The 25,255-nt window shown below is 37.8% G+C and overlaps 1 protein-coding gene across 2 annotated transcripts in view; it reads left to right on the forward strand.

The window, feature by feature from the left end:
• The window catches only part of SYNE1 (spectrin repeat containing nuclear envelope protein 1), a 288,590-nt gene that overhangs the window by 216,792 nt on the left and 46,543 nt on the right, over positions 1–25,255 (forward strand). Inside the window, exons 105-122 of one of the 2 annotated variants that reach the window (XM_066546958.1) lie at positions 1,457–1,576; positions 3,064–3,264; positions 4,488–4,661; positions 5,098–5,229; positions 7,953–8,149; positions 9,067–9,199; positions 9,575–9,757; positions 10,577–10,726; positions 12,224–12,400; positions 13,007–13,162; positions 15,897–16,052; positions 16,797–16,967; positions 17,560–17,693; positions 19,099–19,303; positions 20,559–20,741; positions 21,729–21,875; positions 22,915–23,069; positions 23,361–23,508. In XM_066546958.1, coding sequence (XP_066403055.1) covers positions 1,457–1,576; positions 3,064–3,264; positions 4,488–4,661; positions 5,098–5,229; positions 7,953–8,149; positions 9,067–9,199; positions 9,575–9,757; positions 10,577–10,726; positions 12,224–12,400; positions 13,007–13,162; positions 15,897–16,052; positions 16,797–16,967; positions 17,560–17,693; positions 19,099–19,303; positions 20,559–20,741; positions 21,729–21,875; positions 22,915–23,069; positions 23,361–23,508 — 2,922 coding nt within the window. Of the gene's footprint in view, positions 1–1,456; positions 1,577–3,063; positions 3,265–4,487; positions 4,662–5,097; positions 5,230–7,952; positions 8,150–9,066; positions 9,200–9,574; positions 9,758–10,576; positions 10,727–12,223; positions 12,401–13,006; positions 13,163–15,896; positions 16,053–16,796; positions 16,968–17,559; positions 17,694–19,098; positions 19,304–20,558; positions 20,742–21,728; positions 21,876–22,914; positions 23,070–23,360; positions 23,509–25,255 lie in introns of those variants that run through there. The other variant, XM_066546957.1, reaches the window with a different exon arrangement.

Below are 25,255 nucleotides of genomic sequence, written 5' to 3' on the forward strand. Positions count from 1 at the left end.
GACCTAGTACCTAGTTATGTTTATACTGGGCTGTATTTGAAAAGAGAAAACTTCAATAAACAAAACAGTCCAGAGTTTTGCTAAATTGTTTGACTATTAAACTCTATTAAGAACCAAAGGCACTTTGCCGCTCACTGGTTTATAGCAATGTCTTTAATGAAACTCGTTTTAATTTAGGCAGTAATTATTATTTCTTTATCAGGAATGGCCTGAAGAATAATTAATTATTTATATGAAAAAGTGTATCCTGTTTTCTTGTTTCTGTTTTGCCAATGAGAAAAATGAATGGAGTATGCTAAGGTGTACTTCTTATAGATATTTCTTGTTAGTGACGTCTGGTGCCAGCAGGTGGCTAAGTGGAAGAGACTTACCCTTCAGTTAAACAGAAATACGGGACTTTATATACATGACATTCAAATTTTGAAGGAGTTTACAACTCCTGTATGAAAAAGAGAGGTCACACTATGTCTTTATTTTCTATCTTTTGTGATGCCAAGCATTGGCAGAAATATATTTCCAGTATTATTAATTTAACCAGCTAGGAAAACAATGTGTCAGCAAAAGCAAGTGAAATTATTTGTTGCAGAAAATCTCCTTTGGCTGATAAAACATTCAAAGTTAAAAGCATTGCTGCTTGTTCAATATGTAATTAGGAAGGTAGAAGTAAGACTTTTAATCAGCCTGGTGACTTCAGTTGCATGAAGTGGAAGTTTAGTGACTGTATTGTGCAAACTCCATGCTGCTGAAAGGCAGGAGTTCTACTTCACATACATATTTTAAAATATTTGGATAGCAAGCTTCCAGAAAGGGTCTCAACAAAGGACTTTAAGTACAGGAATCTACCTCACGCTTTTAATTTTGTTATAATCTGCAGCAGACACCTAAGGAAGCTTGTAGCTTCCACTGGAAAAACTCATCACCTTCAGACACTTGCAGATACCAATCTATGTTCTTAAGTTGTAGTTTTCCAAGTGCAAAAGGGGAGGTACAAGTAATTTTAGCCCCATCCCATGCTTGAAAGGGAACTACACAGAGCACTTTGCATTCATATGTGGGTTCTGCTGTGATGATTGTTTGCTTGGTGCTCAGAGATGACAGGAATGACTGTTAATAAAAAAAAATACATTGTTACATTAAAAAAAATTATTTTGGGCCCCTACTGTATAATTAAAAACATGGAAATTCATAGCTATGTTTGGTGTAAAAAATACTAAGCATAGTATTTTATATGATACTAAAGCAGCTTGTTATTATAAAGTAATAATGATATGCTTATTTAACTTTAAGAAAAAAACTGGGCTCTCCCCACTTTTAGTTAGTACATTTCCTTCATAGCATCCTTTACAATTGCAGTGCATTGAAGATGTCATTAGTACTTAGCAGAAAAAAATCTGATCATAGGCAAGCTACACTACTGTTGAAACTTAAAACTAAGCAATGTCATTTTCATATACAGGTCATACTGGAGGCAGAAGAGGGTTTAAAGGAACTAGATGCTGGAATCAATGAATTAAAGAAGCGTATAGACAAGCTACAAATTGACCAACCTTCTGTACAAGAGCTGTCTAAGATCCAGGTATGGTTCATTAGTTCCATCCTAGACCTGTCCATCCTATCATGTTTCTCATCTGTGATATCAAAGGAATGCTTCTTTTTATTGTTCATCAAGCAGTTTAGGAAATGGAATTTTAAGGCATTTCAGTATGTATAAAAGATTATGTTCTCTCTGGTTCACCTAGTTTTAAAATTTGCTTCTCTTCAGATTTTCTAACATCTCTGATATTAGCAATATTAATTGTAAAAATCTACAAAACCATGTTTTCTGTCAGCTCTCATCCACTCCCTTTTCACACAGATGACACTAAGTATGTAAACATAAATTTGTCTGCTGAAGGTTCATCCCTGTTCTCACCAGAGTCTCATGATCTGTGGTTTAGTACTGTCTCACATCTGTCATTCAAAGAAGGAAGGTGGTAAAGGAGGACAGAGAGTGCAGTGAGACCTGAAACTGGATATGCTCTGCTTTTGCAAGAACACCTCTCATGTCAATACATGTGGGCAATTGATCCACAACTTCTGTAAACATGTTGAAAGTCCTTTTTGAGCAGTTTGGCTGATGCAGGGGATATTTGAGGAAATATCAAGGAGAAGGTTTATGAATGAATTTTTACCATTTACAATAGCATAATAATAATCAATTGGAAGCAAATAAAACAGCTGAAACTGGACCATAAACTTAATAAGCCAACTAGATAGTGATATCAGCTAAAAATGAATGACTAAGAAATAAATCACTAAGAAATGTGTCTTTTGCCCAATTCTCTATCCTTTTGGCCTTAGCGCCTCCTCCTGATTTGTTTGGTGTTTTTTTTCTTTTTTTTTTCCTCTCGGTTTATGTGCCATTTTGTTCTCCTTCTCTTTCATTTCAGTTTTTAGAAAAGCCTTTCTTTGGCTTTTTCTGACAGTTTGCTTCTCACAAAATTCTGTTTAAGGCTAGGAGAGCCAGCTGCAGTCTGAGGGTGGGCACTTTGTTGTAGCACTGGATGATCGTAGAGATATTTTGGTTGTTGGAATGTCTTATATAGATCAAAAGTATGGGCTTATTTTGGTTTTTACAGTAAGTTGTATGTATCTTGCTTGCTACCATTAAGATTCTGGGGAAGGAGAAGGAAGCAAACCTGACTTTGAAATGCCTGTGGTCTGTATCCATGGTGGAATCCCTGCAGTTCTCTGCAATATAAAAAGTAAAATGAGTACAGCGTCTGCATTGCACGGTAGTCACTGCTTTTTGATGCATTAAGCCAAATCTTTGCTACTTACATAAGCCTTTGGAATTCTGCTATTTTTTCCCCCAAATGCATGTACTTTAAAGAGTTGCAGGTCTTGCTTATTTTTTCTGTCTTTAAATGGTGAGTTAATTTATCAATGAAGTCAGTATATCTGCAAACTCTTTTTGATCTCGAAATAAATCATATTCTGAAAGAACAGGGCCTGTAAGGTTGCTTCTAGGAAGACCTATAAGGTGTGAAACAAGAATCACCATTGGTGCCCTTTGCCCCCCAGGATAAGTATGATGAGCTGCTGATGATCATTGGATCCAGGCGGAGTGATCTGAATCAGAATATGGCTCTGAAGAGGCAGTATGAGCGGGCTTTGCAGGACCTGGCTGACCTGGTAGAAACAGGCCAAGAAAAAATGGCTGGTGACCAGAAAATGATTGTTTCTTCCAAGGAAGAGGTTCTGTCACTGCTTGAAAAACATAAGGTAAGAAATCGGGACGTTTTTCAGGACTAGTAATGACTGTAAGCTTGTTGTCATGCTTGAGCCCCAGTGGGAAACTAAGAACCACACAGCTGCTTCCTCCTTATGTGTTCCTTCATTGAGGAGAAGGAGAATCAGAAAGAAATGGTAAGCACTGTGGATTGAGAGATGAATACTAATAGTAATAGCACTAATAATAAAAATAATTGCAATAGTCAATATAACTGTAATGGAGAGAGAGAAATAAACACAAGAGAAATAAATAAATGATGTACAGTGCAGTTGTTCACCACCTCCTGACCAATAGCCAGCCTCTCCCCAAGAAGAAATCAGCAGCTTCCGGACAGCTCCCCCAAGAATATATACTGAACATAATGCTCTATTGTATGGAATATCCCTTTGGCCTGTTCAGGTCAGCTGTCCTGACCATGGTCCCTCCAGGCTCCTCATGCACCTCCTCACTGGCAGAGCAAGGGAAGCTGAAAAGCCCTTGACTTGGAGTAAACACTACTCAGCAGCAAACAGAACATCAGTGTGTCATCAACATTATTCCCCTAGTAAAGCCAAAACACTTTGCTGTACCAGCTACTAAGAAGAAAATTAACTCTATCCCAGCTGAAATCAGGACACTTATGAAAAGTAAATTGCTAACCTTCTGGTCCTAAAAGTTCAGGAGCTTTTCAGAACAGTGGGCCAGGCTGTATTTTAAATTGGAGCCAGTGAACTGCTCTGACAGACTGAGTTTCAAATGCTTTGTTGAAGGTGAACCCAGATAGATTGCATGTTCTTCATTATTCTAATAACAAGTTCCTGGTATTGTCCTGTCATGCTACCTAGCCATTTCATCCACCACTCCATTTATTTTCAACAGAAATTTACATTTGGTAATAGCACCCACAAATAGGACAAGTATTTTCCACATTTTCATTAGGCAGAAATTTTTGGGGTTGTTTATCTGATTTAAGCTGCTTTTGTTTATGGAATGAGGGTCAGGATGGAATTTGTGTGGAAAGAATGACTGACTCCTTTCTTTGAATAGGCCATTGTCCTCTTTAAATTATGTTGGATTTCATGAAATGTTGTGAAGTGAAAGGTTTACCTAATTCTATGTAGATACTTGATTGTACTGCTTATGTCTTAAAATGTTCTTTTAGTGATAATGAATTAAGTAATAATTGCACCTTCTTTTTTCTATTCTCCCCCTCCCTCACATCTGAATTTTTCAGGAATATTTTCAAGGATTGGAGTCTCACATGATCCTGACAGAAACACTTTTTAGAAAAATGAGTAGCCTTGCCCTCTTGAAGGAAACTCAGTCGCATTCAGAGATAACGACACGAGCTTCAGCTGTATTAAAGCTGGCTCATAAACGAGGTGTGGAGCTGGAATACATTCTAGAGGTGAGAATTTCTGTGGCCTTTTCTATACTTCCATTCTGATCAGCCACCACCATATTCTATAATGCTGATTTCCTGTGCTTGGACAGAATTGATGTCCATTTTGTCATACACACAAAGCACTGATAGACTACATGCAGTTTTTCTGTTTAACTGTTGTGACCTTCAGGTGGCACAAGTTCTGTTCCTCTAAGTGTGAAGAGCTGCTTAGCTTTATCTGGTTAAGGAGAGCATGACAGTTTTATCCATGTGTTGTTACCAAAAGTTGAGCTTGGCATAGGGATGATGTCTTTTTACAGGTCCACTGGACATTTGTACTGTTATTTCTGTACTTTCACAACCACATAGCTAGCTGTAGGACTTCAAATTAAAAAAAAAAAAGTAATAAGATTTCTAGATACCCAGTTTCACCATATACATGGATAATTTGTGCTTGTAGACCTGGATGCATCTGGATGAAGATTACCAGGAACTCACCAGACAGCTGGAGTCTGTTGAAGGAAGCATCCCCATTGTTGGGTTGGTAGAAGAGACAGAGGACAGGCTTACAGACCGGATTACACTTTTTCAGGTTGGTGCTTTGTAGACATTCTCTGCAGAAAAGAGGGGTTGAAGGGATCTCTGACAGTCATCTAGTCCAGCCTCCCACTGGAAGCATTACAGTTGTCACAGGCTGGATCAGCAACAGCTTTGGAAACCTCAAAAGTAGAAGATCCCACAGCTCACCAGGGGAGCAGTTGCAGTCCTGCACCAAGACTTACTATAAAAGGTTTTCTGTACTGTCCAGTCAGTAACATCAACTTTCAGCTTGTCACCATTGTCCTTTTTATATTGTGTGGCACTACTGAGGAGAATTTACCTCTATCATCTTTTTAATTTTAACACAAACAGCTGTAAATCTTTGTTAGACTGGCCTTTGGCCTCCTGTTTGTCAATCTAAAGCAAGCATGTTTCCCACAGCCTCTTAGTGAAGGATATATGCTCTAAGACCCTAAATAACTCAGTTCTACACCTGACTACTTCCTTCTTCCTCAGCTCAGTGAGAGAGGGGGCAGAGCACAGTCTGATGGAGTAGATTTGGCCTCATCAGCACCACCTAGATGAGGATAATGAAATAAGTTAATCTGGTTTTCACAGTTCTATTATAGGCCTGTGCTGTGGCTTGCCTGATAAGCTGCCAGGTTAAATACACAACCAGTTTTCTTCCTGACCTGTACTGAGATACGCAGCTGGTCAGCCCAAGGTACAGATGTTGCATTTCTTCAGCCTTCCAAGGTTTCTGCTGTCTCCAGCCTCAAGTTTAGTAAAGGGTCTCTGGAATCAGTCTGCCATTTTTTGTCCCAACCACTCTCCCTACATTAGTGTCGTCCACAGATTTACTGAGGGAATGCTGTCTGCCATGATCCATGCCATTAAGATGTTGAAGTTGTTTGGGTTAAAATATCAGTAATCTCTGGAGTACTCTGCCCATTGCAACCTGCCAGCCAGGCATCATGATGCTTTGATCACTAGCATTGAGACTGGTAATGCAGCTCATTTTCAGCCCACCAAACAGTCTATTTATCCAGCCTGAGCTCTCTCTGCTGTTGGAGGAGGGTTCAGTGGGAGATGGTATCAAAGGCCATGCTGAAGTCAGTCTGATCCACAGAAACAGTAATTTTGTTATAAAAGGCTGTTAGTGAGTATTAAGCTAAGTATTCCTGGTCGCCTCTTGGTCCTTTTTGTCACTGAAAATGGAATCCAGTAGGATGTGCTCCATGATCTTTCCAGAGAGCCAGGTGAGGCTGAACAGCCTGTGGTTCCTCAAACTTCCTTCCTCCCCAAATGCAACCAGTACTTTAAATACAGTTTTTCTACCACATCCTGTTTCTTTGGTCTAGTGTTTTATTTTTGTCTCCTCATACTTAGTTGGGGTTTTTTCATTCTCTTTTTTGTTTTACAGAAAAATGTCTGTCAAATTTTTCTTGAAAATTGACTTTGTGTTGTTATTGTTTTGGTTATTTTACCAGACAGCTTTCTGCTTTTCATATGGTATGAGGACAATTTAAGCAAACTGTTGTGTGGTTGTTTTGGTTTTGCTTGATGCTAGGCATCGTTTGTGTTTGTCCTGACCCTAAATTAGTTTTCTTCTCTTATTTTTCTTTTCAGTTACATAAACTACGTTGTTCAAATCTAGATTCTTGTATTCTGTTATGTTGTAGATTTTATTAACTGGCCACATTTAGCTTTAAAATCCATCATAATAAATTTATTATTATCTTAGAATTTTTTAAGCCTCTGTCTAGGAATTTTTTTGGATATATGTTATGTGTAAATACACAGACTCACAAACATATAAAGGTAATTTTTTAAAATCTATTAAAAACTGTTTTTGTGAAGGAGGAAATGAGAGTGATAGAAAGTTCATGTACTCACTATAAGATTGGTCGTTTGAGCCTTTTATATTCAGATTACTTTCATCAGAACTGAAAAATGGGAATGCATGTACATTTTACAGTCAAACTTATACCAATGTACAGATGTTTTTAAAATCCATACTCTTTGGGTAATGATAGTGGAATTCAACAGGTATATTTGCCCACATATACAAATTCTGTAGCCATCCACAAGTCTTCATTTAAATTTAATCTATCTCCTTTTGGGTAATAGTATTAACAACCTTTCCTTTCTCATGATCTTTTTTTGCTTTCTTGTGCAATAAAAATTGGTCTCTGTGTTCAGGGATTTGGATGGATGGGGTGATCTTCTGTTTTGTTGCCATGAAGAGCAGGAGGGTAAATCAGTAGAAGAGTGAGATATCCAGAGATCTGAATATGGGCATTGGAAGGGCTGAAGAGGGAACTACTGTTAATAATTTATAATAATTTATAATAACTTATAATAATTTATAATAATTTATAATAATTTATATTGGATATCTTAACATTCATTGCAGTAGATGGTAGGTTTTCAGCAGGTGGTAAAGTTCCAGTATTTTAATCAATTTCTATTGGAAAGGATATTGCCCCACAAAGATTCTTTTCAAGTTTAGAGGATCTACACAAAGAAGGAGTTCATCATAAGGAGGAACCAATGGACATATTGACATGACTGGGTTTGTGACAACTTGTTCAGCTTTTGAGCAGATTACCTGCATGATGGTTCTTGGGGAGAGCTAGAGCTGGAGCAGAGAAAAAATTGATGTTCTGTGGTGACATTGCATATGCAACAAATTGCAGTAAAAGGAAACGAAATGTTGAGAAAGTGTGGTAACAGAGACCTGCAGTTATCTAACCATGTCCTCTGTCATTACAGCATCTGAGATCCAACCTGACTGAATACCAGCCTAAATTATACCAAGTGCTAGATGATGGGAAAAGGCTCCTTTTTTCTGTTAGCTGCTCAGAACTCGAAGGTCAGCTAAACCAACTAGGAGAACTCTGGTTAAGTAACACCAGCAAAGTCACCAAGGAGCTTCACAGGCTGGAGACAATACTGAAGCACTGGACAAGGTAATGCTGATGTAATGGTAAATACAAAGTTATTCACCTGTGCTTTTCAGTCAAAGCCATTCTGGACCCAGACATATTTGATTCAACATTTAAAAGAAAGTACTTTGAGATGTACGTCATAGTTTGACTGCTCTTCTTTTCCATAGAACATACTCATACTCTCTCATTTGTAATAAATGATGTAGCAGATAAAAGCTGGTGCAAGGAAATCTGAAAATGCTTTCTTAGATGATTAATTCAGAAGCCCCATGTGCGTACAGGTGTATAAGAAAAGTTGTGTGCTTCACTGAGTGATGTGAGTTGCCTCTGCATGTTTTAGTGGATGCGTTGCAACTTCTGGGTTCTTGTCTGTGTCACTGCATATATGGAAGGGAGCTTTTGGTACCTTACTAACGTTCATATGCTACTTTTGTAATTAATTATCTAGTAGGTAAAAAGCTTTGCCTATGAATCCCTGGCTAATGTATGGAAACTCATATTCTTGGTAACTCATTAGTTGCTTGGCATGTGAAATGATATGAAGATGGTTTCTGAAAAAAAATTCATTTCTGCTCTGAGATACTTTTTTGTAAAGATTTAGGAAGACTGAGCCTTCTAATGGAAGAGAAAAGTCTGTTTATGTGCATTGGGTGGGATTGAAGCTTGTCCAAAAAGGCTTGGGACCTGTTTACTTCATTAAATTTTTTCTAAAGGCAAAACTCAGGCACTATTGGAAATTGTGAGCATAGTGGCTAAAATAGGAGCTTCCTGATACCATGCCTGTCTGTAAAATTAAATTACGTTTTTCTGAAATTTGATAAAAATAAAATTTCGAATCTGGCATTCAGTATCTTCCTCTAACACGTGGAGGAAAGTCTGCTCGGTTGGAGGCAAGAGGTGGCAGTGACTGTTTCAGTCTTGTTTAAACATCTTGCCAGGTATCAGAGTGAATCAAATGAATTGACACAGTGGTTGCAATCTGCAAAGGAGCGACTTGAGTTTTGGAGCCAGCAGTCTTTGACTGTTCCTCAGGAACTCGAAACAGTCCGAGACCACCTGAACTCCTTCTTGGTAAGTTGTTTGTGAGCCTGGGACATGTATTTCTCTCCAATTACAATTAAACAGTTGATTAATAGAATGGTTATACTTCTTCTTACCATTGATGAGTATGTAGGTAAGCTGTTCTTCCACTGGCATGTGTGCACATTAGCACTTCTTTGCTGTATGCAAGGATTGTAAATCTTGAGGATTCTGAAAACAGAAAATGGCTTTATGACCAAACATAGTTTTTGTTCTAACTTACTCTGAAGTATAGCTGGTGAATGCTAATAGAAAGTAGATATTTTAAAGGGAATGGAAGACATTCTTAGCTTTTGGGGGTTCTAAAACACTAAGTAAAATTAAAAAGTACTTAATTATTTCCACAAAAAATGCTTCTGCTTACAGGAGTTTTCAAAAGAAGTGGATACTAAATCATCGCAGAAATCTTCTGTCCTGAGTACTGGGAACCAACTCCTCAGGCTTAAGAAAGTAGATACAGCTGCATTGCGTGCAGGATTGTCCCACATCGAAACCCAGTGGACAGAGCTCCTCACACAGATCCCAGCAGTACAAGAGAAGTTGCACCAGGTAAGAAAGCCAGCAAGGACCTTTGATATTCCAGAAAACTAAGACTGTATAGATGGCACTGACTAGTTGCTTCCTTTCTGAGTTTGTCCATTTGAGGAAAGATAAGAAAAAAGTTTTGCTGTGGGAAAGCTGACATTTAGTTTCAAATCCTGCTTGCCTAATACCCATCAGTGTTAGTTTCAGACTTTCATAGTTACATTTGTTAAATTTTACCTAAAGAGCAGGTGAAGGTTTTTTCAATATGCTGGTAAGCTTTCTGGAAAAAGGCATTTATCATCCTTGTGCCCTGTCAGGTTTGGGTAGTGATTTTGTTCCAATTGAATAGGTTAGGTTCAAGTCTATGGAAGACAAAATAGATGTAAAAACATTATTGATTTTTGCTAGTATGTGTAGGCAGAGGATGCTTTTGTTGTGCAGTTTTGGGGTTTTAATGCTATAATACTGAACTTAGAGAATTATACTGGTTGAAAAGTGGCCTTAGTATATAGTTGCTATCAGTGTAAGCTGTTGCTTTAGTTTATAACTTAGAATGCTCTCAGAGTTAATAATAACTTTGTGATTTACAGGGAGAGAGGAAGGGTCCCAAATCTTAACTGAATCTGGGATGGTAAAAAAAATAAAATGTTGTTCTGTAGTTCTCTGAATTGTCTTGTAATGCAAAATATGTATGTCCACCTAAAAATGTCATAGAGCATATTTTTGAGTAATTAAATGCAGGCAAGCAGTACTCTATCAACTACTGAAACTGCGCTAATGCAAAGCAAGGAATTCTTATCCATTTTCTTTACAACATGAGCTCTAAGTCTGTTATCTCAACAGCTCCAGATGGACAAAATTCCTTCTCGCCATGCCATCACTGAAGTTATGAGCTGGATTTCACTGATGGAAAATGTAATTCAGCAGGATGAAGAAAATATAAAAAATGTAGTAGGACAGAAGGCAATTCAGGGTTATGTCCAGAAGTACAAGGTACTGAGTGGCAATATTATTAATTTTCCTTTTGAATTTTCTCCATTGTTATCGCAAATAAATATATAGAAATATGTAAATTACAAGTGATTTAGGGAAAAAAAAATCACCAGCTCTGTAGAATGGTTGGAATTGTATGCAAGTTAGAACTGCAAAATATTTGATACTGTGGAAAAGAAGCCAAAATTACTTTTGGCTTACAAAAAACTCTGCTACAAAAAACTCTACTGTTTACTTATGATGGGAATATAATTTTTAATATGCTTGCCTTAATTTTTAGGAAAATCCAAAGCAATATGCACATTATTAAACCTTATTATATCTGCCAGAGTGAATGCAGTACTCCAGGCAGGGTCTTGCAAGAGCAGAGCAAAGGGGCAGAATCACCTCCCTCGAACTGCTGGCCACTCGTCTTTTGAAGCAGCCCACAATGTAGTTGGCCTTCTGGGCTGCAAGGGCACCCTGTTGGCTTATGTCTAGCTTTTTATCCATGAGAACTCCCAAATCCTTCTCTGCAGAGCTACTCTCAATGAGTTCATCTCTGCAGCCCAGGTGCAGCACCTTGCACTTGGACTTTTTGAACTCCATGAAGTTCTCATGGGCCTAGTTCTCAAGTTTTCTGCTCTGCTCAGCTTCATATCCTCTGCAGACTTGCTGAGGATACATCTGATCTCACTGAGTCATTGATCAAGGTATTAAAGAGCACCAGTCCCAGAGTAGAGCCCTGAGGGACACCACTCATCACCGGTCTCCACCTGGACACAGAGCCATTGACCAAAGCCCTCTGGCTGCCAGCCAAATTCCTGTCCACAGAATAGTCCACCCTTCAAACCCATGTCTCTCTAATTTGGAGATAAGAATGTCATTTGGGACTGTGTCAAAAGCCTCACAGAATTCTAGGTAGATGGCGTCAGACAGTCTTCTCTTGTTGACTGGTGCAGTCATTCCATAGAAGGCCACTGGATTGGTCAGGCACACTCTGCCCTTAGTAAAGCTGTTCTGGCTGTCTTGGATCACATCCTTGTCTTGTATGTGCCTTAACATTGCTTCCATGACCACCTGTTCCATGATCTTCCCAGACACAGAAGTGAGGCTAACCAGTCTGTAGTTCCCCAGATCTTCCTTTCTTCCCTTTGTAAAGATAGTAGTGATGTTTTCCCTTTTCCAGTCATTGGGTATTTGCCTGACTAACATGACTTTTCAAATATGATGGAAAGTGGCTTGGCAACAGCACCAGTCAGCTCCCTCAGGACCCTGGGATGCATCTCACCAGGTCCCATAAACTTGTGCCTATCAAGCTTCATCAAGTGGTGCTGAACCCTCTCTTTTCTTACTGTGGGAGGGACTTGTTTTCTAATTCCTGCCCAATTGCTAAAAGACCCTTCTATACAGTGTGATAAAGATGTAGCTGTTGAAGATTTTTCCTCTGTTTTGCAGGAAGGTGAGAAATTGTGGTGCTTATGTGCTGCTTTGTTTATTCCACTTTTTTTTTCCTAGGGTTTCAAGATAGATTTAAATTGCAAACAGTTGACTGTCGACTTTGTGAACCAATCAGTGCTACAAATCAGCAGCCAGGATGTTGAAAGTAAACGCAGTGACAAAACTGATTTTGCAGAACAGCTCGGAGCAATGAACAGACATTGGCAGATCCTTCAAGGCCTGATAACAGAAAAGGTAAAGAAAAAAAACTTAGCTGCTCTGGAGTGAACTTTCAAAATGTGTAGAACAATAAGATAATAATGGTTGGAAGCCTCTGCCGGTCATCTAAATCAATCTCCTGCTCAAACAGAGCTAACTTTACAGTTAGCTCAGAGGGGACTTGGTTAGCTTAATCTTGAAAATTTCCAAGGATAGATTCCACAGATTCTTCTGGGTAGCTGATTCATGCTTAACCACTCAGGTGGGGGGACAAGTTTTTGTCTTGTTCCCAATAAGGATTTCCCATGTTGCAACTTGTAATTGTTATATCTTCTCCTTTTATTTTATATCCCCCAGAATAGTCTGCCTGCACTTTCCCCATGCCTCCCTATAAGGAGTGGACAGCACAGTGAGCTGATTCTTTTGCCCTCTTTTTCCCAAGCTAAATGAAGCCAGGGTTATTATTAATTCTATAAAAAATACTAGTTACAAATTAAATTTGAATGTATGTACTATTTTTAAATTCTGAAAGCACTGAATTCCAAGAAGGCACTACTTTGCATCAGTTTTCAATGATTTATATAACTGACCCACCAATAAAGATAATTGTGTGAGAAAGTATATACTCATTTTTCTTTGCAGATTCAGCTCTTGGAAAGTCTGCAGGAATCCTGGACAGAATATGAAAACAATGTGCAGTGCCTAAAAACTTGGTTTGAAACCCAAGAGAAGAAGCTGAAACAGCAACAAAAAATTGGAGACCAGGCTTCAGTGCAGAATGCTTTGAAAGACTGTCAGGTAATGTCTACTTATAAATAATAATGTTCTCTTTCCGGGAGTTTGAAACCACACTTGATAAATCCATGTGAAATCTTCATATTGATGAAGTCAGTGAATCAACTCCTCCTGACTTCAGTAAAGGAGAGATTTCATTCCTAAGGTGCCAGCAATAAAAGAGGAGGAAGAAGCTGTAATGTTTCAAAGTTGCTTAAGACCAACTAAAGTAATCATTATTTCTACACTGGACATTTCAAAGCCTGCCAGGCATACTGAACTAGAAGACTGTCAAAGGAATATGTTGTCATATCTGTTTAGCCAGTCTTACAGGTTTTTTCTGCCTTTTCACTATCTTTCCTCCACACCCCACTTTTTTCCATTCTTTTTCCATTTCATATGTTCCACCTGACTATTCAGAGAAAAATTCTAGAACCCAAGGAAGTTTTAGGCATTCATTCAGAAACCTGGGAATTGTTTTTTTGTTGTTTTATTTTTTCAAATATTTAACTATCCAGAAAGAGAAAGAGAGTCATGATTATGACGTGCAAAGATGAGATGAGGCAAAATGCAGCTATACATAATGCACATGAGTTCAAAACCACCACAATTTTTCACATGGAATTGATACAAGGATGACACAGCAGTGTTGTAGCTGTATAGGGTATCAAAGTTGTCTCTGAACATCTTACTCAGAGCAGCACATATTTAAATAGTAAGAAGCTTACCTCTGGAGCTTTCAGGCCAGAGTTAAAGCTTACAGGTATATAAGCAGAACAGATACTTCTGAATTTATAGATAAGGCCTCCACACAGTATCATGCATCACATAATTTTTGTTCAAAATAATTTTGTGCTACCAGATCCCATATAATAAATTTCATGCCAGATCAAATTACAACTCCTTCAGGCCAACTGAATGCACAAAATCTTGGTGTTCTCATCCCCATAAAAGGGATCAAGGAAGTGTGTTTAAATTTATATGTCTCTCCTGCAATAATTTAATTAATGGGACAAATATAATCTAGCATTCATCTCCCCACAAAGAGAACAGCTTTAAATTCAAATGAAATGTATAAAAGGATTTGCTATATATTCACCAGCACATTAAACCCATCTTTGTTTCTGTTAAGGCAAATAGGGTGGTTAGTCCAGATATGTTAGAGGTCAAATTTTTTTCTGAAATTGCTGACCTGAGTTTTCAATCTGTCTGAAGTGCTTAGTTTTAATTCAGGCATCTTTATGGTTTCAGCACAATAAACCCATACAACTAAAGCAAGGGTAATTTAACATAGCCTGACATAATCAGCAGTCTGCTTGGCTGGAGTTCAAAGCTGAATCTGATTTATCACCTTTCTGGTTCCTTTTGGTCAGGGAAGTTAGCAAATACACTTGGGGAGTTAGTTATGAATGACAAGACTTTGATCAGCAGAGAAACAAATTGTTTAAGAAATAACTATGTCAGACACTCCCAGATATCCGGTTCAACTAGTACAAAAGCTGGAGTTTATTTATTAACCAATGCTAGTTGCTGCTTAGCATCATATTAATAAGTGAAGTTAAACTTTTTTTTCCTGTCAAAATAATGCATCTTTAATTCAGTTATGAGTTTTAAGTTATGAATAAAAAAGCCCTTTTCCAAGAGAACCAGAAATATTTGCTGGTCTTGGTGTTTGAAACCTTTGCCTCTTCTGAATTTTGGAGCAATGTTGTATAAAGTTAGATGACTTTTTTTCAGATCAAAAGTGTACTTTTTGGAAAGTCAAATTTATTATGTTCAACTTTGAAATGTTTGTGTTGTTGTCAACTGGTTAAAAAATGATATATAACTCTGGCAGCACTCTGGAACAAGGTCATGGCTAGATGTTTGAGGAAATGTGAAGTAATACAGGAGAAAAAAAGGCTGAGAATAAACAATGCTGCAAAAATGCTCTCACAAATATGTATATAGACAAAAATGTGTCATATTTGTGCAGGGATAAATTCTATTTATTCCAAAAATTTTCCCAGCTATCTACAGTGTAAAGTCTCTTATGGCAATGGTTTGATTGTTGTGTTTTGGGATTCAGAGGGAGTGAAATTTATTGAAAGACATGGGGTTTCAGGTTGACCAGAGTTCTGTTGTATTCTTTTCTTTCTTTATTGATCTTTGTTGATTCACTGTTTCTCTCATTGAGGGGAGGCTTGCAGAAAATGACAAAATAACCTGAGATCACATGGTGTGCTAGTAAATGTAGGGCTAACACAAGGTTGTAATCACCTCACAGTCTGCTTTCTGTATCATACTCACAGGTGAACACAAATCTATGCTGGTGTGAAGCGTGCAAGCCTTACTGCCCCACTCTGCTCAGACTCAGTGTTTGTGCTGCCTGAAGCCCCAGAGCTTCCCATATGAGTCAGAGCACTGCAGGACTTACATTGATCTGCCTGCACAATGCTATGAAATTAAATAGGTAGTTTCTCAGCTAGGAATGGCTATTTTCAAGGAATTTTCTATTCTTACAAGAGAGCAGAAAATTATACAAAAGTTTTATGTAGAGGATGTGCTTCTATTTAAATCAACAACAAACTGCCAGACTTTAAAGGGAACATAAAATATTCAATGAAATTGCTGATGAGTTGTGAATGCCTTGAGAATAAAAAGTCAAAATATGCCAGCATGTCTCCTATTTTTTAAACTAAGGAGCTTATGGGCATCCTTTCTATATCAAGGTATTATTTAGCCAATTAAACTCGGGTATCTTTTTTCTTTTTTTTAGGAATTAGAAGAATCAATAAGAACTAAGGAAAAAGAAGTAGAAAATGTAGAAAAGAGTGGTCTTTCTTTGGTACAGAACAAGAAAGAAGAAGTCTCTTCTGCTGTTATGAATACACTGCAAGAAATTAACCATTCCTGGGCCAATTTGGATCACATGGTAAAAGAATTCGTAAGGGGAAAACTTCACCTCTAGGAATAAGGCATAAGGCATGGAGGAGAGGGAGAATTAACAGTTGCAGCTACTGGATTTCTTCTGTGTTGTAGGGGAAGAGATTCTGAATCATGTCCCCCTTTCCATCTCTCTAGCCATCAATCCCCAAGTTTGTGTGTACACATACCACATAAAATGGGTATAATATTTCTTATTTCAACAATGATTTTAATCATTGTAAGTGAAGCTTTTTAGATGCTTCCTGATATTTAGTGTAAAGGTACCAAATTATTTTCAATCCCACAGGTCTCACAGAATAAGGAAGAGATCAGCATTAATTTTCAGCATTCAAAGTTTGATTGACATTTGTCTGCCTTCTCAGAAGGAATGCAGTGTTTTAGTGCTAGCCTCTCTGCTGATTTCCATAGGCTGATTTCCCTGCCTTAGGGAAATCATGTGTAGTCTCAAGGAACTTCCCTTGATCTGCTTTGGACCAAAGTAAAATTAATTTTGACATCTTTACTTTGGCCCTTCCATCCAGCCTTTATAAAATGAAATAGAACTTTAAGCTGTTCCCAGTGTAAACCCAACTAATGGTTGTAAAAAGTCTTCATTATCCAATAGGTTTAAGATTAAACCTATTTAGGGCAAGAAACATGTGAGATCCAAAGGAAGAAAATAATTTAAACAAATCCCAAATAGCTTGAATGCCTTTAATTTACTTTTGTGTTTATTCCTCCCTCCTCCCAGGTTAGCCAGCTGAAGATATTGTTGCAATCCGTTCTTGATCAGTGGAGCATTTACAAAGTGGCTTATGAAGAACTGAACAGTTACCTGACAGAAGCCAGATACTCTTTGTCCCGTTTTTATCTTCTTACTGGTTCTCTGGAAGCTGTGAAAGTCCAAGTTGATAAACTTCAGGTGAAAAGAGTTAATTTTGTCTGAAATTGCATGGATACAGATAACTGTAGGTTTTGGCTTATAAGAAGGAGAAGACATACTGGCACATTAAAATCACATGACATTAAGAGAACACATTATAAACCAGCCACTGCATGTTTCCTTTTGCAGAAAAAAATAATTTGGGATAGTTGTTTTCTTTTTAGATTTTTGATATTCTTTGTAATTTTGAGCCATACCATCAAATTGTTACAAGTTTTTAAATCATGCTAATGGCCGTAAAAACTAAAGGTTCTCGTGCTACTTCATCTGGCTTCAGAGCTCCAGGTGCATGTTGAGATCACATTTTTAGCCCCCCACTAACCTTGCAGTAGACTGATGATCAAAGAAAATAATGTTCCAGGAGCTGAGACACTCACATGATCAAGTAATTTACCATTGTAAAAAAAAGCATATTAGAGCATCTTTATATTAAACAACTTATTTATATGAAGCACATGAAATCAAGTTTTTTTTCATAATCTAATGCAATTGGTGCATACTATTTTGAAATGCTTCTACATTGTGGAATTATATTAACTCATGGTTTTGTTTCATTATTATTCTGCTTTAGAGCCTACAAGATGAATTGGAAAAACAAGAGAATAGCTTACAGAAATTTGGTTCTGTGACCAATGAGTTGTTGAAAGAATGTCACCCACCAGTGACTGAAACACTTACCAACACTTTGAAAGAAGTGAATATGAGGTAGAAAATGTCTTTGTGTTAAACTTTATTTTCAGTAGCAAATCTGTATTTATCCATTATCCAGTTTTCCATTATCCCTGTTTTTCTTATATTTTATTATTTTAAGTTCCTGGGGTTACGAGAGGTTTATTGGAACAGGCAGGATTATTCCTTTTGCCAAGGACTGAAGTAAAACTCTCATTAACTCGTCATAATAAATGAAATACCTTCTCCAGTGAGCATTTGAGCATGAATGTCAGTAGTTTTACTCTGTGCTTCACTGCCAACCAAGATTTATAAACACCATGCTGGAAAATAATACTGTGCTTGAATTTGAGAACTTTATCTGAAAAAATTTTGTGCAGTGTTTCAATGGTTTGCATCAGCTTCCTCAAATTTTAGGTTGCTATTTCTAGTTGTAGGAAGGGCATCATAGACTGGAAGATCTAAGCCCCTCACCAGTACCTTGGCAAACAGCTTCTCCAGCTTTGAATTCAGGCAAGAACTAGTAAAAGGCTTTACTCAGATACAGGAAGGGAGGATCCAGAAGAAAAAAGATAGTTTGGTGGAAAGCTGGGAATTTTTTGAAAGTAGAATCACGGTGAATTTATTTTAATCTGTGTTCAGTCCTGTCCTAGAAACTGGAAGTGGGAGGAGGGATTATTAAGATACCATAGAATTTAACAGTTTCAGTGATGGCTGGCAGAATTTTTGCTCCAAAATCTTTGCTTTTCATCATATAATAATAATTGATAAATACTGTGATTTTCTTTGGTAAGGAAACAATTAGGCAGTTTGGTAACTACGAGCACATTAAGAAAGCATGTGTTCCTGGTTGCTATTAGAGAAAAAATTCACTGGGAAGTTGTTATAGGAAAGAATTTAAAGGGAGATTAGATATTAATTTGGATAATAGAAATATAAAGATTTTTAATATTTCTGGGAGTGTTTTACAAGCAAGTTACACAGAACTTTATGACTAAATACTGCTTCAGAGTTTGGGAGAAAATGGCAGGAGAGGAAATGGTGTCTTGTTTACAGCTGTTCTGGTCCTCTTAGGCCCTTACAGGAATCTGCTATTGGCAGTGCATGGGTGGTCATGGATGCCTTGTAATGCTGAGGGTATTAAGTGGAATAGCAGAAGGTTCACTACAAAAAGTGTCCTGCAGCTCTGACCACCAGCATTAATAAACAGCATCCAAGATGTAGCACACATCACACTCATTGTGACAGCTCAGAACAGCCAGGTTTGGTATTGAAACAGAAATTCCTTGGTTCGGTATTATTTTCACCAAATGTCTGGATCTTGATTATTGCCAATTTTTTTAAAAGTCGAGAGACCATGGGAAATAGCAGAGAGAAAGAGGGACACAGATTGTTATTGTGGATTCCCAGGCCCGGGTCGCTCACACAGTCTCCTCCCCAGGTGGAACAACCTCCTGCAGGAGGTTGCAGAGCGGCTGCGTGCCAGCAGGGCCCTGCTCCAGCTGTGGCAGAGGTACAAGGACTGCTACCAGCAGTGCTCTTCCACGGTCCACCAGCGAGAAGAGCAGACCAATGAACTCCTGAAGACTGCAACTGGCAAAGACATTGCTGATGATGAAGTTACTTCTTGGATTCAGGACTGCAATGTATGTTCATCTTTGCAGCTTTTCTCAGCTCTGTGGGCTAAAAAAAAAATCTCTAGAAGCTCTCCATTGCTGTAGTTGATGTTTTGGAATCTTGTATACTACATATTTCATTTTACTGATGCAGCTTAGGCATAGGATACAGCTGCATGTATGCTACCCAAATGTCAATGAGTGTCTCTAAATTTTGATCCCTCCATTAGCTGTTGTTATGTTGTTTCAGAAGTTTGTATCTGAAGTCTTCTATCTGGGGAGGGTGGATAAATTTCATCATTTGATTCAGTCTTAAGGTCCTGTTTAATGAAGGTATTCATGCTTGGGAAAGTGTCTCTACCAATTTAGTCAAAGGATTTTTTAGTTTCTTTCTATTATAAGGAACTTATATCTCTAAGTTCCTCATAATAGAAAGAAACTCAAAATCCTTTGACTATATTCCCACCAATCAAGACTGTTCACATTTTCAGAAAGATGGAGATGTCTTTATTCTTCCCTATGGAACGACACCATTGTCTCTGAAACCTTGAGATTCTTCCTTTTTCAAGATTGTATCTCAAGGCAGCAGAATAATTTATCTCCTCTCTGTGCTTACATTTTGGTTCTTTTGAACTTAAGTTAATGTTAAGTGTCATTGAACAAAAAAAAAAAAAGAATTGTCTCAATGTAAGCAAAACAATTTCAGTGAGAAAAAATATTAGTGTTTAAAAAATAAACATGTTCATGATCTTTTGGAGCATTTCTGCCATAATCAAGCACCATGGACTGGAAATTGAAATTGTTTGGTTCAAATAATTTATTTCCTGGTGTCCTATTCTATAACAATTATGTTAGGTCATGTAAAGAAGTTATTTTTTCAGCCCTCCTGGTAAATCATAGCAGGAGGAAAAAGGAGGCCTACACCTGAATCAATTCACAGAGATGGCTGCCACTGCTTAGGACCATTATGTCAGTAAATTCAAAATATTTTTTTCATCAGTTATTGCCTCATCAACAACTCAGGCTTGCTCAAAGGTAGATGAACACTGTGTTTTTTCAGTTCTTTTCTGTACAGGTGATTGACATATATTTTTTTTATTCTTCAAGTCATACAAAATGTAACTGTAAGTTAAGAAAAGTTTGATATTGAAATGCAGTAGTAAATTAAAGTTTTCCTTACAGTGTCTGAGTTCAGTCATTTCATTCTTCCTTTAAATCAGGAGATGATGATACCACCAGAGTGTCAGCTTAACTATTCATGTCCTTATTCAATGTGTTGCAACAGGATGTACTCACAGATCTGAAAACAGCACAGGAGTCTCTGGTTGTTCTTCAAGAACTGGGGGAGGAGCTGAAAAGCCAGGTGGAGGCTTCAGCAGCAGCAGCCATACAGTCTGATCATCTCTCTCTGAGCCAGAATCTGTCAACCCTGGAACAGGCTCTCCGCAAGCAGCAGGCTGCACTTCAGGTATGCAGACAGTGTTTACAGTCCTCAAGTGTGATCATCCTGTGGTTCCTGAAAACACATAAATTAGCTAAAGCTGCCTGGGAAAAGAGAGTACTGTTACCTGTTAGCTTTTCCTAGACTTCCCTGGAAGCCAAAGCTGAGAGTAGAAAATATGCTCAAGTCCAGCAAAGAGACCTTGTAAAAAGGTCCAAATTCTGGGATAAGGATAGCAAACCTCATGCAGGAAAATATCTGTCTGGAATGCCAAGGTGGCCATGTTTTCAGCACACAACAATAGTGCATCCACAGCTACTGCTCCCCTGAAATCAACCACTCTTCCCGCCTATTTCTTCAAAAGAAAAAGAAATGAGAGATTCCGAATATTGTGTAGAACTGATTTTTTGCCATCCCTATTAATGTCAGTGGCCAGACTGACACCTACCATTTGTGCCAAAGTCTGTTTAGTAGATGTTGCCAAATTGCTTGTGTCACCAGGGTCTAAAGAGGAAAAAAGGAGTGGAAGAATGTACTTCATAGGAAACTATTTGGATAAAAAAAGCTACAAAGGTAGCAGCTTCTGTTTGAGAGAAGACTTACTCAAGAAATCTAGCAGTGTCACTGTTTTTATAGTATCACTGTACTGTGAGGAGACAAAACACAAAAAAAAATTAATTTAACATTGCAATAAGAGTTACTAGTTCTCTCTGCTGGCAATAAATTAAACAGAGGAGTTTCTTTCATAAAAGAAACCTAAAAAATATTATCCATTTTAAGGTGAGGAGACATTTATGCACTTTGCTGAAATGTTTCCTTTGCTATGATCAAAAATCCTCTTCTAACCTAAAGAAAATCCAGCTAATTTTGCAGTATGCAAGCAAAGCATCAGTTGCAATTCCTCCTAGCCAATTCAACTGTTTGCAAATCTATAATGAGATAAACAGGAGTGTAATGTCAATAAGGAGGCCATGAAGCTGAAGTTATTAAACTGTGCATCCTTTTGTATTCAAGGCTGGAGTCCTGGACTATCAAACCTTTGCCAAGAACCTGGAAGTCCTTGAGACCTGGATAACGGAAGCAGAAGAAACATTGAAAGAACAGGATCCCAGTCACTCATCTGACGTCTCGGCAATACAGAGTAGAATGGAGCAACTCAAGGTGACTAATAAACAAAAGAAGTGCTGGGGGTTTCTTCTGTTGGCCTGGTTATTTGTAGTACAGGGTATGCACAGATAACATATGTGCATTCTCTAGGTGTTAAAGGTCTATCACTCATGAAAAGTGTAAGAATGAGAAATTGAAGTTTGATGGCAGTCAGGGAATGATTATCACATTGCCCCTGAGTAAAGATGAAAAAGACAGTGAAACTGTTCAGAATAAAATTAATAATTGATTAAAATAGGCATGGAAAGTAGCAGGGTTTGAATATTTCTTTCTTCTTGTTTTCTCTCAACTTTTTTTGAATTTATTCAATTCCTGTCTCATTGGTATGTCCTTTAGGTATGAAGTACTTTATACATTTGGGTAACTTGATATACTGAAGAAACATTCATAGTGTGTACTGTGTGATTTTCCATTTTAGGTTTTGCACACTCTTCTTTTTGTGGATCTTCTTTTTTCCCTCTCCTTTTTTCAGAGGCCATGACAGGAAGTTGGTGAACTTTGCCATCTAGGCTGTTTTTGTCATTAGAATCTTCCATTCTTTTTCCATCAAGATTAACTAAAGACAGAATTCCACTTTTTATATGCTAAAAAGCAGAGCATTTTCCTTACGGATGAATTGAGTATTTCTGTGCTGCAAAACAAAAACCTAAAAATAAAAATTTGAATAATTTCAGTGCAAATTTACCAGCCTAGAATTCAGGCTAAGAAACAAGGAAAAAGTCACTTATTTTGACAGTATAACCACAGGGCTTTGAACACTAGCCTGCTTCTTCAGCTCTGATCTGTAAATCATCAATTCAGCAAAACACTCCAGTGCAATTTGAGCATATTTCTCTGCACACTTTTAAACATGAACACAAGTTTTCTCCTGGTCTGGGACCAGAAGATGGATACTGGATCATTTTTTCCCTGGCATAGAGGTTGCTTACCACTTGGTGGCAACCAAGGCCATTCTAAATCTAACTAAGTGCTAGCTCATAATAATAATGTAATTCATGAACTTCCCAGTTATCACTTTTATTGTTTGTTGCAGAGTCAAATGCTGAAGTTCAGCAGCATGGCCCCTGATTTGGACCGTCTCAATGAGCTGGGTTACAGGCTTCCTCTGAATGACAAGGAAATCAAGAGGATGCAGAACCTGAACAGACATTGGTCTCTGATCTCATCTCAGACTACAGAGAGATTCAGGTGGAGATAAATAAAGATTGTTCTACCGTTTTCTACAAGTTAGAAAGTATACCTTTTGCAGAATATAAAAATGTTTCAGGTATTTTATTGACCAAAGTTCCTTTTCTTTGGTGTACTTATAAATAAAGAGCAAAGCCATTGAACTGAGATGCTCATTTTTGGCTCACTTTTGCCACAAATTAACAGGATTTGAAATGAGTGGGACTGCTACTTTTCTAAATAAATAAATGAGGGGAAAGGTGTTACCCTGAATTGGAATTACCTGAATCCATCTCTCTTACTTTCTTTCAGTAAGTTGCAGTCTTTCTTGCTGCAGCAGCAGACCTTCTTGGAGAAATGTGGGACTTGGATGGATTTATTAGTTCAGACTGAGCAGAAGTTGGCAGTAGAGGTTTCAGGAAACTACCAAAGACTTTTGGAGCAACAGAGGGAACATGAGGCAAGTAATTATGTCTATTTATACGTCACTAATACACATACTATTTATACATAGAAGGAATGCACATTCTTTTTTTGAATGATACAATAGCATGCCTTGAATTGTATTTGTGTGCACCATATGAGGAAAACTTAAAAACAGAAGCATGCAAATATATCAATTATAGCCAGCGTGGAGGAGGACTCGAGTGTCTGTGTAATGCATCATTGTGCCTGTGAGTGCGTGTCCCCTGCATTTAGTCTACTTCAGATTCATTTGTACCAAGGAAACCAAAGCTCCTTAAAAAACCTAGCAATTCTCATGTTGTTTGGCTCTTTGCCTTCACTCATAACTGGAGAAAAATCTCTATTCTGATTTTTTTTTTTTTTACTAAGTTATCAATGCATATAGCATTTGAAAAGCATGCTAAAGGAAGATTTTTCGGTCAAGTACTGAGTTATACTGTTCACCAGGGGCCTCCATTTGATAACATTTCCTTGGAGAGCAAATTCATTTGGTCTTTGCTGCATGCTAGTCATTTGTTTGTAACAAATCAGGAGCTAGCACAGCTTTTGCTGCAGGGAAAAACTGATTCAGAGTATTTACTAGTACTAGATTCAGAGTTTATGATTCTTCTGTGAAGTCAAGTGGTGCACATTTTTTCTCCACCCATATTGTTACTGCCAAGATTCCTGTTAAAGATCAAGTAAAAGAAGTCAATTTTCATACCAGAGCTCCCATGTGGCCCCAGTAGTTTCAGTTCCCACAACTTTTTCAGCTGACCTTCCCCTAGACTCAGGCTGGATTACAGGAAGAGTTATGTCCTTCCCCCTCTCCTGCCTTGTATCTCATAGCATAGTGTTTGAATGAATGCCTGATACCAAAAAGTAATTCACAACCATTTTTAGCATACGTTTGCCTTAGCATCTAGCTGCCTTTGCCTTCACAAATGTCATCCATTTAATTTCCTTTCATTGCTGCCAGCATTAACTGGACAGTCTCTGTAAGCTTAAACATCTCAGGTCTTTGAGATTTGAAGGTCCAGAAATCATTTCTAAGTGGATAATTTCCTACTTTTGCTGTGTCCAGTCATAGCTATAATTATCTGGAGGGAGTTAGGACAATCTTCTTGCATTCATTTGTCTTGAGATCTCAGCTTAATTCTTTCCTGAAACTTTGATGTGTGCAGATGAACATTACTTGGGCATTCTACTTGAGCCCTTTTTTTGCAACTATAAAGTCATCTCAGAATTAAGATGATTGATATCTGGATTTTTAAGTGCTGCATTTTATCCGTAAAAAGTAACCTGCTTTTATTTTTTTTGAACTTATTTTTGGCATTTTTTATAAGCATTCATTACAAAATGTACATTTATTGTATTTATTACAAAATGTCCTTTTCAGTGCTTCCTGACAGTCACTATGAATTTTCTTCTCACTACTTGTGGCAGAAAGGGTCCAATATCAACTTCTTGAGATGCATTTTCACATTGTTTTGCTTTGTATTTTTGAAAATAATGAGAAAATACTCTGTTTCCACCTGAATTCCTAAAACAGATATTGAAATGCTTCCAGCTCTATTATTGCCTTTCCAGTCACTCATAAATTTTGCTGGTTTTTACCCAAAGAAGATCCCAACCACCTCAGTGGCCTTATTTAGAAATATCTTCCTGGTGGAGTTCACAAGGTGGAGGTGATGATCTTTTCACACATCATGTGCTAGCGCTGATGTCTGCATCAGTCTGCCAGGACGATCTTGTAATCACTC

The sequence above is a fragment of the Molothrus aeneus genome, chromosome 3 (assembly GCF_037042795.1).
Source record: "Molothrus aeneus isolate 106 chromosome 3, BPBGC_Maene_1.0, whole genome shotgun sequence".
In the NCBI taxonomy this organism is placed as follows: Eukaryota; Metazoa; Chordata; class Aves; order Passeriformes; family Icteridae; genus Molothrus; species Molothrus aeneus.